The 15,726-nt window shown below is 45.7% G+C and overlaps 3 protein-coding genes across 4 annotated transcripts in view; 2 read left to right on the forward strand and 1 right to left on the reverse strand.

Annotated features, from left to right (window-relative positions):
• The first annotated feature begins 181 nt into the window (after positions 1-181).
• On the forward strand, positions 182-3,043 carry LOC122619156 (sphingomyelin phosphodiesterase 4). The gene is made up of 7 exons (XM_043795905.1): positions 182-341; positions 398-697; positions 750-1,576; positions 1,638-1,907; positions 1,970-2,282; positions 2,342-2,599; positions 2,661-3,043. Exons 1-7 carry the CDS (start codon positions 309-311, stop codon positions 2,961-2,963), a joined length of 2,304 nt encoding a protein of 767 aa, XP_043651840.1. The 5' UTR covers positions 182-308; the 3' UTR covers positions 2,964-3,043.
• Positions 3,044-3,058: 15 nt separating this feature from the next.
• On the reverse strand, positions 3,059-5,568 carry LOC122619157 (cytochrome P450 315a1, mitochondrial). The gene is made up of 6 exons (XM_043795906.1): positions 5,180-5,568; positions 4,483-4,692; positions 4,157-4,383; positions 3,733-4,085; positions 3,468-3,674; positions 3,059-3,413 (listed from the first exon to the last, which is right to left on the reverse strand). Exons 1-6 carry the CDS (start codon positions 5,422-5,424, stop codon positions 3,093-3,095), a joined length of 1,563 nt encoding a protein of 520 aa, XP_043651841.1. The 5' UTR covers positions 5,425-5,568; the 3' UTR covers positions 3,059-3,092.
• Positions 5,569-12,990: 7,422 nt separating this feature from the next.
• Positions 12,991-15,726, forward strand: part of LOC122622296 (trophoblast glycoprotein) — a 45,108-nt gene continuing 42,372 nt past the window's right edge. The window contains exon 1 of one of the 2 annotated variants that reach the window (XM_043800641.1): positions 12,991-13,693. The gene's annotated coding sequence lies outside the window, so the exon portion shown is untranslated. The remainder of the gene's footprint in view (positions 13,694-15,726) is intronic. The other variant, XM_043800642.1, reaches the window with a different exon arrangement.

The raw sequence follows: 15,726 nt of genomic DNA on the forward strand, positions 1-15,726 counted from the left end.
ACTGAAAAACTCATTACACAACCGTTCCTAAATTTATAAAATCTGCGTAATAAAATGAATATACATAGCTGGGCAGAGTTTGTTTAGTAAGCGCTAAAATTTTCACTTACATTTTAATGTAATTATTATTAAAAAAGCAAATACCCTTTATGTCATCTTCACCGAAGTGGCAGCACTATGGAATAAATTTTTACTGGTCCGGCAGCACGACAAGAGGTTTTTGTTTACAGCACGCCGGCTGCAGTTTTTAAGAATTAAAAAGATATTTATTTGTAAATTAAGGCAATTTTTACACACACGAACTCGCAATGTCGCAGACCATGCCGCCAGAGAACTTAAGCGTGAGTAGCGAGCATCAAGCTAATGCAGATTGGTCATTAATGCCATTCCATTCCAGAGCCGCCTGTTGACGGTGCTCAGTTTGCCTCTTTTCGAGCGCGTGCACGAGCTGAGCATCCTGTTCGATCGGTGCTCCCTGCGCCAAGTGCAGGAGATCTTCCCCCACATTGTGCACTCCATCTTCGGGATCAGCGGCAATCCTTTGGGCTGGGGCCTGCGGACCACGACGCTGGAGAACAACCCACTGCACTTCCAAACGCTGCAGCAGTTCTTCGGCGTCTGTGGTCCTTGGATGCACGTTTGCCACCGCCTGCTCCTCGACCAGTACAAATTCGAGCTGGACATCAACCTGCTGCCGGTAGGTGGATTAAATATAGTACCATGACTTCCTCTAATTCCTTTCGTTTCAGGCCAAATTCGTTAGCCTGTTGCAGAATGGTCAAAATCCCAGGTTCTATGCGGAACTCATCAATGTAGACACGATGGTGCACCAGGTGTCCACGCTCTCGCTCAACGCCTTCGACTTCTACGTGATTCACTTTGTGCTGTACGCCCTGCAGCCGCTGCACTCCATCAATCCCATAGCCATGCAAATCCACAACGTGCGCAGCAAAACAATCTACCTGAAACTGGTGTCCGAGTACCTTAACAACTTCCTGCCGTTGGTGCCCGATGCACGCATAGAACCGGTGCACTTCAGCAGCGGCGTTAAGGCTCCACAGCCATTGCCAGCGCAGGCATTACAACCCCAAAGACAACCGCGCTACATAAAGATCCCCAGCTCCTATCGCAATGGCGGAAACGTGTCGGGCGGAGGTGGCAGTCCCAATGCAAGCGTTGGCGGCGGTAACACATCACCACAGTCCAACAGCCCAAATGCCACCGCGAACAGGGCCTACGCCTGGCGATCTGAGAGCGTACTCCACTTCTTCGTAGACATCTGGCTGCGCTACGACATCGAGTCGGAGCATCATTTGCCCAGCAGCGATTTTGTGCGCGGCGTACGCACGTTGGTCAAGCAGGTCCACTTCTTTGCGAATGGGGCTCAGCACGATCACAGTTCGCTGTGCGCGCTGCGTAAGATATCGTTGAGTATGGTTAAGTCAAGGATCTACGCCTTTATATGTGGATTGATCGATCGTTGGCCTCTGGACAGCTCGTTGATGGTGGTGCTGGAGCTCTGGCTCAGTTACATTCAGCCATGGAGATACACCATTGCGGCGCTGAACAATAAGACGTATGAGCAATCTTATAGATTGAAATACTGGAAAACAATAACACTTTTTTTTCCTTTTCAGACCTAGCATTTCCTACAGGCCGCCCATTACGTCCTGCTTCGATGGCTTTATTATCGACAATCTTATTATGTACACACACATATTTATGCAGTTACTGCCACACTTTGGGCGGTTGGATTACACCGTATATCGGAACGCATTTATGCTGTACCGCCTGGCCACAATCTTCTCTCAACACGATTTAGTAGATAGACTGCAGCGTTTTGAGCGTCTCCATGGAGGCAATGCTTATGGCTTTGACTCGCCCCAGCGACAAGTCAACATGATGAAGTGGGTTGAGACTATTTAATTTCACAACGTTCCACATTTTTAAAGAATTCTATTTCTTTTAGCAAATCCTATTCTCCGGGCTCTCAGTGGAATCAAGTCGTTAGCACAAGCTCCGCCAAGCTTTTTAGTTATCCCATGCAAACGCAAATGGAAAGCTTCTTGTTCCTGATCAGTATGGCCCGAAACTCGGTGCTCAGAGACATCGCTAAGCTGCGCAACGAAATTGCGGAGAAACAGCGCTCTGAGGGATTTCTTAAGAACTTTTATAACAAGGTCTTCGGCGAGTGCACCCAGGATGAAGTGACCCTGCGCGAGTTCAGTCGCATTCCGGAGGTTTTGCGTCAATGCATCGACGCCTTCTGTCGAACGTTTAATGTGAGTTTACTGTTCGTTTTGGTTTAACATAAAATTTAAATACTTGAATGTCTAACCAGGTTGATCAAGCGAATCTATCTATGCATGAAAATCTGCCAGAGGAGCCATTATTGCCTACTGCGACTGCGGTGCAAAATTTCAGCTTTTTCGACGCCAGCGACTCCCTGGACACCTCAAAGCTGAACCCGCACCAAATGTCGCTCAATGCGTCTAGCATGCATGCCACTGTTGATCCTGCAACGCTGCCCATCCAGACCAATGAGGTTAAAGCATTGGTAAGAATGCTGCACTTTGTATCTGACAAGATAAACCAAAAGGTAAGTTTCAATTAAATGGTCTATTTGATTATTCCTGATGGTAATAAAATATTGGTTCCAGTATGGTAGTCAAATACAAGGATTCTACGTCCGCGACGATTACTGCGGAAAAGTTGCTCGGCAACTGTTGTACGCTCCGATGACGGAACAGTGGTTTGACAAAAGCTCCGGCCAAGTGGACATATGTGAAAACACGGTTCCTCCGCGAGTTTGCCTACGACCATTGGGCTCTATACCCGCTCTTACAACGATCGGTTGTTTCCTGATCCTGGGACAACTGGTGTGGGGTGCCCCCATCTTGGGACTATTTTTTCTGGCCATTGTGCTCTTATTCTATACCTTGCTGCAGGCATTGTTTTCCTAGTTTGAAATGTTTAACTAGATAGGTTACGAAATATGTGACATTTATATATTTGTATAAAACTAAAGAAACTACGATTACAATTACGATTACTGTTAGTTCTATGATTATGTTTATGCGTGTATGACTGTATCACTCGGTTCGCGGCCGAAGGGCTAAGCGCAAAGTCTGATCAGGCACGGTGACCATGCGGAGCACGCTGTCAACGGGCTTCTCGTTGAGGCATCTCATCTCGAACTGGGAGGCACATCGGCCCAGCAGGGAGTGCAGCTGCTTGAGTGCCACGCGGCGACCAATGCAAGACCGCTGGCCGATGGCAAATGGCAGACTACCGTGTGACTTGTGCACCTGCTCCGTCTCTGCAATGCACCAGCGCTCCGGGAGCACACGTTCCGGCTGCTCGAAGTGTGATGGGTCGCGACCTGCCGTGTACAGGGAGAGCAGCACCATGGTCTGAAAGAGCAATGCATCAACGATTAGGCTCCCAAAGAAACTTCTTTCACTCACATTCTTTTCGATAAAGTGACCGCCAAGTTGCGCGTCCTGCGGCAGAAAGCGGCCAATGAAGGGAGCTACGGGGTACAGACGCAGGGACTCCTTGATCAGGCCGTGCATCAGCCGAGAATCATTGGTGGCTCGCTCTTTGGCCAGCCGCTTCTGGAGCTGGGGCTCCTGTGACAGGGCAAATAATGCCCACTGACTGCTAAACGCGGTCTAAACGAAGTATGACTACAATTAGTAATTGGTTACACGATGCAATCGGATCGCTTACCGTGTCACCTGCAGCAATGACCAAGTCTACAAATATCCGCTTGATCATGTCGCCTGGCACATCCGCCGCCTGCAGACGATGGTAGAGGGCCTCCTCGTGCGGGCTACTCTTCTCCTCCTGCACTTGGATGCAGTGATCGATTATGGCAGCTCCGTCGCGCAGCACCTCATCCACATTGGCCTCGAAGTCTCGCCAGATTGGCAGGCGCAGCATCTGGGCCAAGCGAGGCGGGAAGGTCATCAGTCGCGAGCTATGCTCAAACACCTTGTGCACAATCTCAGTGAAGTAGTCCAGAGACGCCTGGATCTTGGGGCAGGTGAGCACGCTGGTGCCGAACATGATGCAGCACAGTACTACAAGTGGGTAGAGTAGGGATGAGATCATTTTGTATAGAGTCCAGCACTTAATGAATGACAAATGGTACCTTCTATAGACCAGCGGTAGAGCTGTTGTTCCAACAGGGGCAGTTCGTAGCTTCGGATTTCACCACTCTCCGCTAGCGGAATCGCCGCCGCCTCCGCCGTGCGTCTTCGCCACTGGTCCACCATTCGTCTGGTACAGCTCTCAATATGCACGTCCATCCAATTCAAATTTCCGTTGAGCAGCAATCGATTAAGTATGCGTCGGTTGTGCAGCCACTCGGCGCCCTCCCTAATCCCGTCGAAGAAGAGACAAGACAAGACAAGAGATCGGTTTCGTCGGCTCTACAAATTTGCAATTCAACGGACTCATTTGCTCCACTCCACTTACATGAAGAACAGTCCCCGTTGGCAGGCATGTTGCTGGTTATACAGCGTCCAGGCATCCGGCAGCGGATGCTGCGGATACTGACCCTCGTGCTGGAAGACGGCGCGCATCAGATTCGCGGACGACACGAACACTGCATCCTGGGTTCCGCCCAATCGCTCCCGGAAAATGGGCCCATACTGCTTGTGCCTCGCATCGATGTACTTGTGAAGGCTGTGCAGAGTGGGGATATACGGGTTATAGTGGGGATCCTTTTGACGAGGATATATGTAGAACTTCTGATAGTTGAACTCTCTTAAGTCGCAGGCTTTGTTAATAGATTTTCATTGCGTAAATTGTTCTTTCGTCCTTGTACTTTTCTTTGGTTTAGATTTGTGATTTCTAAGCTGTTATTTCTATTTGAATTTTATAAAACTGTGATATTTTAATATCATTTTTCATTTTATGGAGCATTTTAGATTATAACACAGTTGCATATAAACAATTCTATTACGTTTTGCACTTTTTGTTAATTGAGTAGAGTTAAGCACTTTCTTTAAAGAAAAATCAGCTAATAATCACTTTTTCAAAAGGTTGCCAATTAAGGTTGAATGGTTTAACATTGAACTAGTCCGGCATAAGCCAATTTTATAGAGTTTTTGGCGACAATTATTATTATGCATGCTCTCCGACTTTCAGAAGCTCAACTATACGGATTTACTGCGTGGCTCCTCCGGCGGCAATGAGATCCACAAGTGTCCCGACCAGCGGAAGTCCCTTCACCCGCGGAATGGGCACGTATTTGGCGGCAGGCGGTAGTTCCGATGCGGATGCGGGCAAACGTTGCGAAGGCGGCGGCTCGCTTCTCGCGCGGAACAGGCTCAGGCTAAGGATGCGCACCAGGAGCTGGTCGAGCAGGTGTCTCAGCCAGCGCAGCGGGCCCGGCCGCTCCCTCTTCTCGGTCATCGGTGTACGTCACGGTGGCAGCGGGGGGTAACCACCTGCACCTGCTCTCGCTCTCGGCTGTGAAACGCTCTGGAAAACGCGTCCCGACAAAGGGCCAGGCCAGGGGCAGACTGACTCGACCCGCCGGCCGGAGCGGGCCTTTTAACCCATCGAGAATCGAGAGCCGGCGACCAAATCGCCGATCGGATCGCATCGTATCGGAACGGAACGGGACGGAGCAGAGCGAAGCGGAGCGGATCGCATCGGCTGGCTACCTGCGCTGCCTGCCCACGATCAGTGTGACGGCGATGCCGGTGGGCATCGAATCGGACACAGCGGACACAGCGGACATAGCGGACACAGCGGACATAGCGGACAGATGGGACAGATGGATAGTGCTGCGGATTGATATATATGCGCAAATCAAATGCGATCGGCATTGGCCAGACACTGAGCGCTGAGTGGACACTAAAACTCTGCTGGCCATGCAAATTTCTGGAAGGCAGGAAGGGCAAGGAGAGCGAGAAAGTTGAGGTAATTGCCAACTTTTCTTCTTCCATTGTTTTGGTCAATTCTGTGTCAAACTGCTGGTGTTTATATGCTCTCATGCAATATGATTGGCAAAGTATGAAAAACGGTGCGATCAAAATTCCAGTTTAATTCAATTGAATGCACAATGCAAATGCTGATATGTTTGCAGATAATTCTGTGCATAACATTTCAAAGAACCCATTCGGCTGGTGGTAATTCAAATTCATTTTTCCCGCTCAAATGTTATTTATTTAAACACCTCAAGTGTTTATTTATTTATTTTGATATATTTAATTGGTTTTAATTGAACATTTTTATACTTCGAAAATCCTTAAACATATCAAAAAGCAACTGTCTCAAATAGGTACACAAAATTATACACTAATTGTTAGTGACTGTTAATGATAAATTCAACTGTTTAAATAAACATGTCTAAGTAGTCATTTTAAATAGATTAACTCCATAAACACTATTTAAAGTGTGTGTCCTGTCCACACACATTTCACCTCTGATTTTAAGCCAATGCAATCGCATTATTTTAAATCACCTCGGTGACAGCTTAAAGTGCTCTTTTTCCACAGCCCCCGTATATTTTGAATGCTGCGATGGGAGGAGGGAGAAAGTTGAATATGGAGCATTAAAAGTGCCATATTTCGCATGTTTCACGTTTAGTTGACACTAAAAATAAATCAAATAGAAACACACTAAAGCCAGATAAACCCAGCAAATGCACCATCAGAAAGTTGACAGGAAACAAAACAAGCAGAAAATGAAGTCGACAGAGCGAGTCGAGTTGAAAATGTGTCCGAAATGGGTAATGAAATTTATGCATTAATAGTTGCAATTGGAATTGGGTTATCAAACGACGGAGGACCAGAATCGTGACCTGAGAATAAACTTTACTTCTTGACGAAGGTTGTGAAAATTGTTCTGCGGCAGAAGGGGAGGCAAATTTAAGACTTGTCATATTTATGGTCTATTGGGGGGAGCAGTGTCACAACTTTTTCACTCCCCCCTCGCACAAAGCGAAAAGGGTTGAAATAAATAAATATTGTTTTCCGTCTTTGTGGGGCAACACACGCGACATGCATAATAATAAAAATATTAATATCGGGCAAATGTGCAGGGTTCGGGGTGTAGGGGATCCCCAATTCATATAAAGATAATGCAAAATAACACGAAGGACAACAAATAACCAAAAATAACAAGGACCCCCCGCCACACTTTCCCCTCCACTTAATGCAATAATAAGACCGATGCGCAAAGAGCATAAATAAAAAAGCATATACAAGTATAAAAGCGATGGGGGCGGAAAACAAAGCTCAAGGCAGCATGACGCCATTTGGAAAGCGACGCCTTCCGCTTTTATTGCCAACTTTGGTAGGGGAACGCGGCAGCGGGAGACCGGAAGTTGGAGCGAGCTCCTTTGGAGGATGAGCTATACCCGTAGGATGGGCCACTCGCGCCGCGTGTCATGCAGTTCACATGGAGTAAGTGGAAGACTGCCATCGCCTCAGCTGGAAATGAGAATGCTGAGATGGATGAGCCAGGATTTCCTTGTCCATTAATGCCTGAATAGTTTGCAGATAGGCACGTAGATTGGTGATTTGACTCGCAGTTTACTATACATTCGCTAAACGGCTGAAGAATATACTCCTTTTATGGTAAATTGATTTTCTAGCTTGTATTTTTAATCTAAATGTCAATTAACTTTGTTACTCCTCAGATAGAGTCTTGCAAGCTGGCTCGAAAGTAATAGCTTGCCTTTGCACACAAAAAGGATTCCCTAGAAAAGTACGTCCTTGCCACAAAATGCAGCTGAGAACGCAAATCCAAATAGTTTTTCAGGCCAAAAGGTAAGTGGGTAAAATAGCCGGAGCCAGAAGAACTTCAGGTTTACTCCAACTCGGTTGCAGCATCCTGAGCGAAACGTAAGCGGAAGTCCTTACAGCTTTTGCATATCCTAAAGTGCCACTAAGTGGTGCTATCATTCTTTCATGTGTGCGGAATGTGATGGTTATCACACGCCACAACAGCATTTGGATTCACGTACAGATAGGAATGGGGGATACAAATACACTTCGATTCGGTGATACAGATACCCACGGATGGAGCCACCACTCTGTGCATCCTGCATATATCCTGTTTCTATGTTTGTGAGCTTCAAGTGTTTGTTGATTCTAATTCACCGTCCCCGTCCACAGCCCTTTCCTCGAATCCTCGATTCGCTGTGGTTTTTGTATCGCTGACCACAACAGAATTTCACTCTTTGCTGTATTTTTTCACCACCAAAGGACCCTCCATGCTGCTCCACCTCCTGTGGAAACCACTGGGTCAGGACTGCTGCCGCTACCGAAAAATGTGTCCAAAACATAAATGACATTTATATTGGTTATAGTATTATAAGGCAGCTTGCGCGGACCCCTCCGCTTGTACGTGCCAACATTTGGGCCATAAAAATAAACACAAAAGCAACAGCAAACAGTGCTCAAACAGGACAAACAATTTATGCCACTGGCCAAGGAAGGAGAGGTCAAGCCATGATATATGAGAAATCGCACGCATCTATAGTGTTTTTGGTACTTCCTCATAAAGTGCGTTTCATAATCGGATGACAGTCGAGAGGTCTGCAATGCGATCGTAATGGCCAAAGCTTGTTTTAATAACTTGAAGCATATTTTTATTTATATATGACGTCTACTTGGGTGCTTGTCTGCTTATATAGCCTATAAAACACTTACTGCCTTCGTAAACTATATCAATTTATCAAAATATGATTCATAGTCAAATAAAATTAGTACTTTTAGATATTATGGCTCCTATTTTCAGACGCTTTATCAGTGGCGAAACGTGGTGTATTTTACAGACAGCGCTCAACTTCTCCGCGTCTATATTTAGAATTGGAAACTTTTGCCAAGTAATGGGAGCCATAACAATTTTCTGGTCACGTGGTCATCAGCGTGAGCTGAAACAGGGCTTAAAGAGTCAGCGTCGGAGTCAGAAATTACGTATACGCCGTGTGCGTCAAAACGCAAATGTCAAAATTGGGCAGGCCGACGGGTCAAATGGCCAAAAGGGCTGTGCCGTGGGTTGGGATACCACCAAGTGTGAGGGGGCGTGCCAGTGGGTTGGAGTGGGTGGTTGGTGTTCCAACGAGTGACTTAGGCTATGTGCGTGCCTTTGGCATATTTGTGTGCCAACCGCACACATCCGAGTGGGTATGAGTTGATAGTAAGGGGCGGCCAGGGCAGCCAGCAGAGACAGCAAAGGCAGCAATGCCAGCAAAGGCAGAGTGAACGATAGCAAGGGGAGCAAGTTCAATGGCTTCGCTCATAAATCCATCGCCGCAGCCAATACAAATAAACAAGGCAGACAGCCAGACCGGTCGGAAAAATGAGAAAAGTCCCTCTAACAGCAGGCAATATTCGTGGTGGAGCGGATAGATGGCCAAACACCAAAACAACAACCGATCCGCAGACCGACGAGGACCTGAGCAGGGTGCATGCCACGTGCTGAATGCGATATGTTACCCGAACTTCGAAGAGAACCTGGTTGGTGGGCATTTGCTGGGGCTACAGCATGGTTAGCAATTCAGGGGGGGTTACATTACTTCCTGTTGCGCAAACATGTGTGCAGCCACAAAAATAATTAATTGGCGCGAATTCAATATTGGAAATGTACATTTTCAATATTTGGACAGTGTGAAAGCAATACGGTTTGTAACAAACGTTTTGATTACGCCAAATATTTATTATTTCACGCAAAACGTTTTAGGCGGAGAGCATTACAATAAAATTATGATGTACTGAATAACTGAAAAAAAGTGTTCGATTAAACCAGCTAATCGTTGCAATACCTTTATTGACCAATCAAATGTTCATTTGTATGCTTCATTTTCTTTTTTAAAGACATTTGATTTAAGGGAGTTTTCCGAGTCGAAGTGTTGTATTTTGCCAGCTCCTTTGACATATAGGTGACCAAAATTAGCACTTGTATTGCCAACTTCTTTCTCTGGTCTGTTATTTTTCCCGCAGTTGCCCTTTTTGCCAGACGGTGGCCAAAGGGTTTTATTTCCTGGCTCAGTCATGCACGACGAGGGACCCAAAATACAAATACACAACAGGGGAAAGCGCTACACAGTGCCTCGACTATCAGCTACCCTTTACTCAGCTAGCAAGATGGATATGCGCATTTACGCTTCTACAAAATATTATCAATCGATAATTGACTGTTTCCTGCAATTTGTCAGTACGTCACTTAATGTCCAATAATTGTGCATACCCCTTTTGCCCTACAAAGTATGGGTACAAAAATGTTCGCTTTTTTCGTTGTTGTTTTGTTTTTTGGGGTCTTTTGGAAGGTTTGCTGCCTTTAAGCTGATGTTGTTGTTGTTTATCCTGTGGGCCTAAATCATATTAATGAATTTTCTTTTGGCCATGACTCGGACCTCTATCAAGTTAGGAAAGGGCTGCGAATGGAAGTTTGGGAAACATTAATTACGCAAAATTAAATTTGATATCCTCGCATTAGCCGTGAATCAAGCCAAGCCATGTACAAAACTGAAACGCTTCACCGGCTTTTATTTACTTTCGGAGGTCATTTTCCCTGAGGAAAGTGGCAAGTGTGGGCGCTTTGTGGGGTGGGGTCGCCACTTGAGCGGCTTAGTTAAATTTATGTTAAAAAAAAAAATAAGTGCAAAGGAAGCACAAGAAATAATTATTGCCTGCAATGCGAAATCCGCTGTTGGTCATTAGCGAGTAGCCCCCTTTTTTGTTTTTTTTCTGTTTTTGCCAGGCAAAAGGGGTGAATGCGTGAATGCGAGTTCAAAGGTTAGAGGTCGGCCGGCTCCCTTCAGAATTTATTTGCCTCGCGCACTGCGGCCCTCATTAGCAATAGTTTTGTTTGGCTTTGTCTGGTTTTCGGTTCAGTTCAGTTCAGCCCGAAATGTTTATTTTGATTCCCCTTTCCCTCCCGCTGGCAAATCCACACATAAATCATGGCCCAAACTGCACTGACAGTTGCGGCGCCATCGATGATGATGATGGCATTTTGTGGGCAGAGGCAGGGGTTTATCAGTTAGCCGGCACTATAATAATTCCCGACTTGGCTCCGTACTGCGGCGCAACTAATTAGCCCACAGATGTGCGACAAACGCGCAGAGGGGAGAGGGGGTTTAGAAGGGGGCCAGTGGTCAGTGTCCATGGATAACGACAGCCAATTTAACTGGAAACAGCGCAAATCAAGTCATTTCATATTCGGATTGTCTGCAAAGTTGGACAGCAGTGCAGCCATTTCTCATTTATGGATAGCAAGTACCTTGCAACTGATATGTTCGTTACTCCCTACACATTTTCATATTTTCAGCAGAACGTTGTTTTAATTACTCTTCTATAGCAGAGCCAGCCTTCCGCAAGGAACCCTTGTTGTATTATTTAATAACATCTCTATTTTCCTTAGCAATTTATTCAGTTGCTATGCCTACTTTTTCAATTTGGCATGAGTTTCCCCGTATATCAGGTGTCCTTGGTAATACTAACCCATTTATTTAGCAGGGCAACAAAAAAGTAGTGAAACATAAAGTACAGGAAGTTATTTTCTCCGTCTCACCCGGCTTACCCCGCTTACCCCGCACCACCTGTGTTCCTCCTTCGGCTTTGACTGTCATTCAGTGGGCGGAATGCTGGCTGCTTGGGGGTGGTGAGGGGTGGAGAAAGGAGGGGGTGAAAGGAGGGGCTTGGCTGGTTAAACGAGGAGGCCAATTAAGCTGCATGAGTGCATCCGACTGGAGCTCAGCTGCATCTTCCTCACACACACACACACACACTTACGCACAGCACACACACACACTCACAGAAAGAGAGGGGCAGGAACACGTGTGTGGCATCATCATTAACGGTGCCGAAAGGACGGCTGCTTGAAAGGAGAGAAAGGAGAGAAATGGGGGTCTCAGACTTTCTCCATTCACCTTGCCCCTTTCACCTGCCTGTTGTCTTTGCTGATTGCCTGCTAAAGGCAGATAGCACGAAAGGAAAGGAAACTTAGTTAAATCCGAATTAAGTCAGATATCCGATCATCGGAAGATTCCGCAGTATATCTGCTAACTGCTGGCCATACAGAGTTACGTTTCAAATATATTTCAGTATATAAGGCAATGTAATTGGCATTAAGAAATGTTTATATGAGTACCAAAGTTCTATTTCGGGTAGGTGGATGTGATAATCAAGTGAGGCAGTTAAACCTGGGAATTCGATTTGAATTTGATTTTGATTCAAAGCGGAGTTTCCAGTGCGCTAATTGCATATTTCGTGTTAAATTGGCTTATCCCCGCTCGAAATGCTAATTTATTTGTCAGTCTGCATGCATGTGTGTGTGTGTGTGTGTGTGTTGCCAAACACCCCCATTTGTGAGTGTGCTGAGCCGAGCATGAATCGTGGCAAAATCGAATAGGTTCAATCGCGGAGGCTCCTTAATCCTCGTTACCTGTTATTTATGCTCGTCAGCCAGCTGGGGAGTTGTGGGCTCCACTACGAGTGCAACACATCGAACTCAAACAGGTTGGTAGACCCAAAGTTCGAGGGTGGATTTAAATGTTCTATGTATACGTGACTGCATAAGCTGGTTTCTCAGTGCCTAATCGACCATAATAAAGTATAAATAGTTTATATTTAAGGATATTCTTAAGTTCTATTAATTATATGTATCTATAAGCTAAAGGAAATCTAACAAATACGTAGGTATATCAATCTTATTGTATCGTATATGTAGTTTAGGGGTTTTAGACCCCAATCTACCTTAAAGCTATGCCTGATGAAAAGTTCTAATAAAGCATTTTGTAATATCAATTAATTTCCACTGCAGCACAGCCCCAGCAACCCCGCTCCGTCGTCCTTCGAACATGTTGCAAGTTGCCGGCTCCCATCGAACGCGTTTGGAGCCGGCTGCCATTGTGGGGCTGCCCCTCTGCTGCCCCTCTGCGCTCCCTCTGCCGCGTCGCTGCTGGCATTGGCGCTCGGCGTCGCTGCTCGGCTACAGTTTTCAGTTTGTTTATAAACTTTGTGCTGTGCGGATGTGTCGTCGCGCGTTTGTCGTCTGTGGAAATCGCTGCTGAATCTCGCTACTAGCCACGAACTTTGAAACCACTAGCTAGCCGCTAAGCGGTCCGTTCTGTCCCGTCCATCGTCCATTGTTCATCGTGCATCGTGCATCATACCGCCGTCGCTGCCGCTCCGATCAACCCAACGGCCACCCAGTCGACGCCCACGCGGTCGAGGAAAAGCTGAGGAAAAGCGCGCGCGCGACAAGTGAAGCGCACAGGTTAGCTGTGCTCGTATGGGTGGTGAAACAGTGAGGCAGTGTTTACTTGTGTGATTTCTTTTGTTTGCTGGCCAATTGTGGGGCTTAATTGAATGCTTGTCTCATATGGGCCAACAGAACCCACAGGCCAACGACAACAACAACAACAAATACCAAACCAACAACAACTGCTGCACAAGCCTACTCGAGTGTTTCGCAACGCCATAAAAAACGCATATATATTGGGTAAAAAAAAAACGAGGAGAAATACCAAAGCAGCACATATACACGCACATATCGACGGGACGAGAAGAGAAGCTAAGCCAGAAATACTATATGTACATATAGCAAATGGCATATAGCATATAGCGTATAGCGTATAGCGTATAGAGTATAGCATATAAAAACCAGTTTCGAACCGCCGCAGCAGAGTCGAAAGCAGCGCAGTCGCAGCGTTTTCACCGAGGTGAGTTGTGCAGTGGTGTGCGTGTGTATCTGTGTGCGCGTTTTACCGCCCACATGTCGCGGCTTTCGCTGCCAACGCCGACGTCGACGTCGACGCCAGCGGAGTCGCAAACTGGCTTTTGTCGTATGTGAAAAGTAACTTTAATTTGATCGGAGAATCTGTCCCTACCCATGACCCCCTTCCCCCCCCTATAAAACCCCCTCCCACCACTCGCCGCAGAAAAAATAAAGTAGAAAAAATCAGCAACAACTTGTTGAGGCATTCTTCATTTGGCCAAGCAGAACCGGAGACAACTCTAATTTGATTCGAGAAGCCAGAAAATGTAAATCATTTCGAGGCAACAACAAATGCCAGTAAACTAAACTAATTTGCACAGTTTTGCTTTTGCCAAACTTTGTCTCTCGATGTGAACAAAAAATAGATAAGAACTGACAACGTTTAGATACACGAACTTTTTATACGCTTGCAGTTTTTGTGCCCCATTTCAGGTATCATTTGCAGTCGGTGTTAATTGATCATAAAGAAAATGAGTGATTAAAAGAGCACTGAGAATTTTAATATTATATTCATGCATTTTTTAATTCTGGATTTAATTCAAATTAATATGCGAGTTTAACTTAAGTATTTACTTACAGGGATTTCAGTAGAGTATGATATCATAATTGAATGAAAAATTACAGATAAAATTTGCAAACTTATTGACCAATTTGTTGCAAAAATTGCTACTACTGTATGTAAGGGTAAAAAAACAACAAGCGATGGCGAAGGCAAAACAACAACAAAAGAGACTACAACAAAACACGAAAAGCTCCGAAAAGTTTTTAATTGTCAACTTTAAGCCGAAGCCAACTTTGTCGGAATATGGAGAAGTTGTTTTTTTGGCAGAACTTCCTGCTCCTCCTCCTTCGCAGGCTCTTACTTAGCCCTTTTTATGGCGAGGTACTCACTAATTGAAATTTAGTTAACTCGCCTTAGCCCCCAACTGTCTACTCTGATTTTGCTTTTGGGTACATGATTTGTTTACTGTTCGATGTAGAACAATTTGGCATTGGCTGCCTGCATTATTTATTGGCCTAATCAATACCTAATCAACGAGGGAAATGCCATGAAGTAATGTGGAATGGAGTTTACTTGCCTTGTTTGGCATGGCTTTTCCTGCCTTTCGGGAGTTTCTATGGCATGTCTAACCAATACAGCCCCTAGAACAAGTAGAACCTTTTCACATACAAGTATGTATTGTATCTCGCTGCATTAAATCTTCAAGCCAATCATTTTGCACCATTATTACAAGGATATCAGATACTTTGGCTACATCGGATGCAGTCTTCGTCTCTTTGCGCACTCACTTAATTATCTTCTAATCCCTGTATCCCGATCTACCCCAATGTTTCCTCCTCCAGCCTGCGCCTTTTTAATTTGTTTGGCCTGCTTTTGCCGAGACTTAACGTACTCGTATTTCACAGTTTGCCTCAATTACGGAGAACTCCTGTCCCCCGTCTCCTTGTCTGGTGTCCATGGTATTCCTGGTGTCCATGGACCTGCATCCATGCGTCTACTTTTTCTACGGAACTTTTGTTTTCGTGCCATTTTTCATATACTTTCGCTAGCTACGCACAAATTAAAAGTTTATGCCGCCAGGACGATGAAGGGAGTTGGGTAGGTTAATATGCAGTCTGCAGTTTGCAGTTTACAGTTTGCAGTGCAGTGCATGTGCCACTGGAACTGAGGACTAAAACTGCCAACTAGCCCAGCAAGCCACACTTAATGCGCAACAATATTTTTTCTATCGCACACCAGCAGGCCAAAACTTTATCCAGCCACCGAATATTTCCCTCGCCCTGTGGCGCCTCCCTTTCGTCCTTATATCGCCAACACTTTCACCGGGCAAATATTTGGAATACATTTGCTCGAGTTGCCAGGGGACAGACTTTTGGCATAATTTGTATGCAAAAATCTCAAATAATATACATGCATGCTACGACACCCACTCGAACGTGTGTGTGGTGTGTGTGTAAGTGTGTGGGAATGTGTGG

The sequence above is a fragment of the Drosophila teissieri genome, chromosome 3R, assembly GCF_016746235.2.
Source record: "Drosophila teissieri strain GT53w chromosome 3R, Prin_Dtei_1.1, whole genome shotgun sequence".
Classification (NCBI taxonomy): Eukaryota; Metazoa; Arthropoda; class Insecta; order Diptera; family Drosophilidae; genus Drosophila; species Drosophila teissieri.

Coding starts and splice junctions, on each gene's coding strand:
- LOC122619156 (XM_043795905.1), top strand. CDS start 309: ATGTCGCAGACCATGCCGCCAGAGAACTTAAGC. Junction 1,908..1,969: donor CGACAAGTCAACATGATGAA/GTGGGTTGAGAC, acceptor TATTTCTTTTAG/CAAATCCTATTCTCCGGGCT. Junction 2,283..2,341: donor CCTTCTGTCGAACGTTTAAT/GTGAGTTTACTG, acceptor ATGTCTAACCAG/GTTGATCAAGCGAATCTATC.
- LOC122619157 (XM_043795906.1), bottom strand. CDS start 5,424: ATGACCGAGAAGAGGGAGCGGCCGGGCCCGCTGCGCTGGCTGAGACAC. Junction 4,086..4,156: donor CTACCGCTGGTCTATAGAAG/GTACCATTTGTC, acceptor ACCCACTTGTAG/TACTGTGCTGCATCATGTTC. Junction 3,414..3,467: donor GTCACTTTATCGAAAAGAAT/GTGAGTGAAAGA, acceptor TTGCTCTTTCAG/ACCATGGTGCTGCTCTCCCT.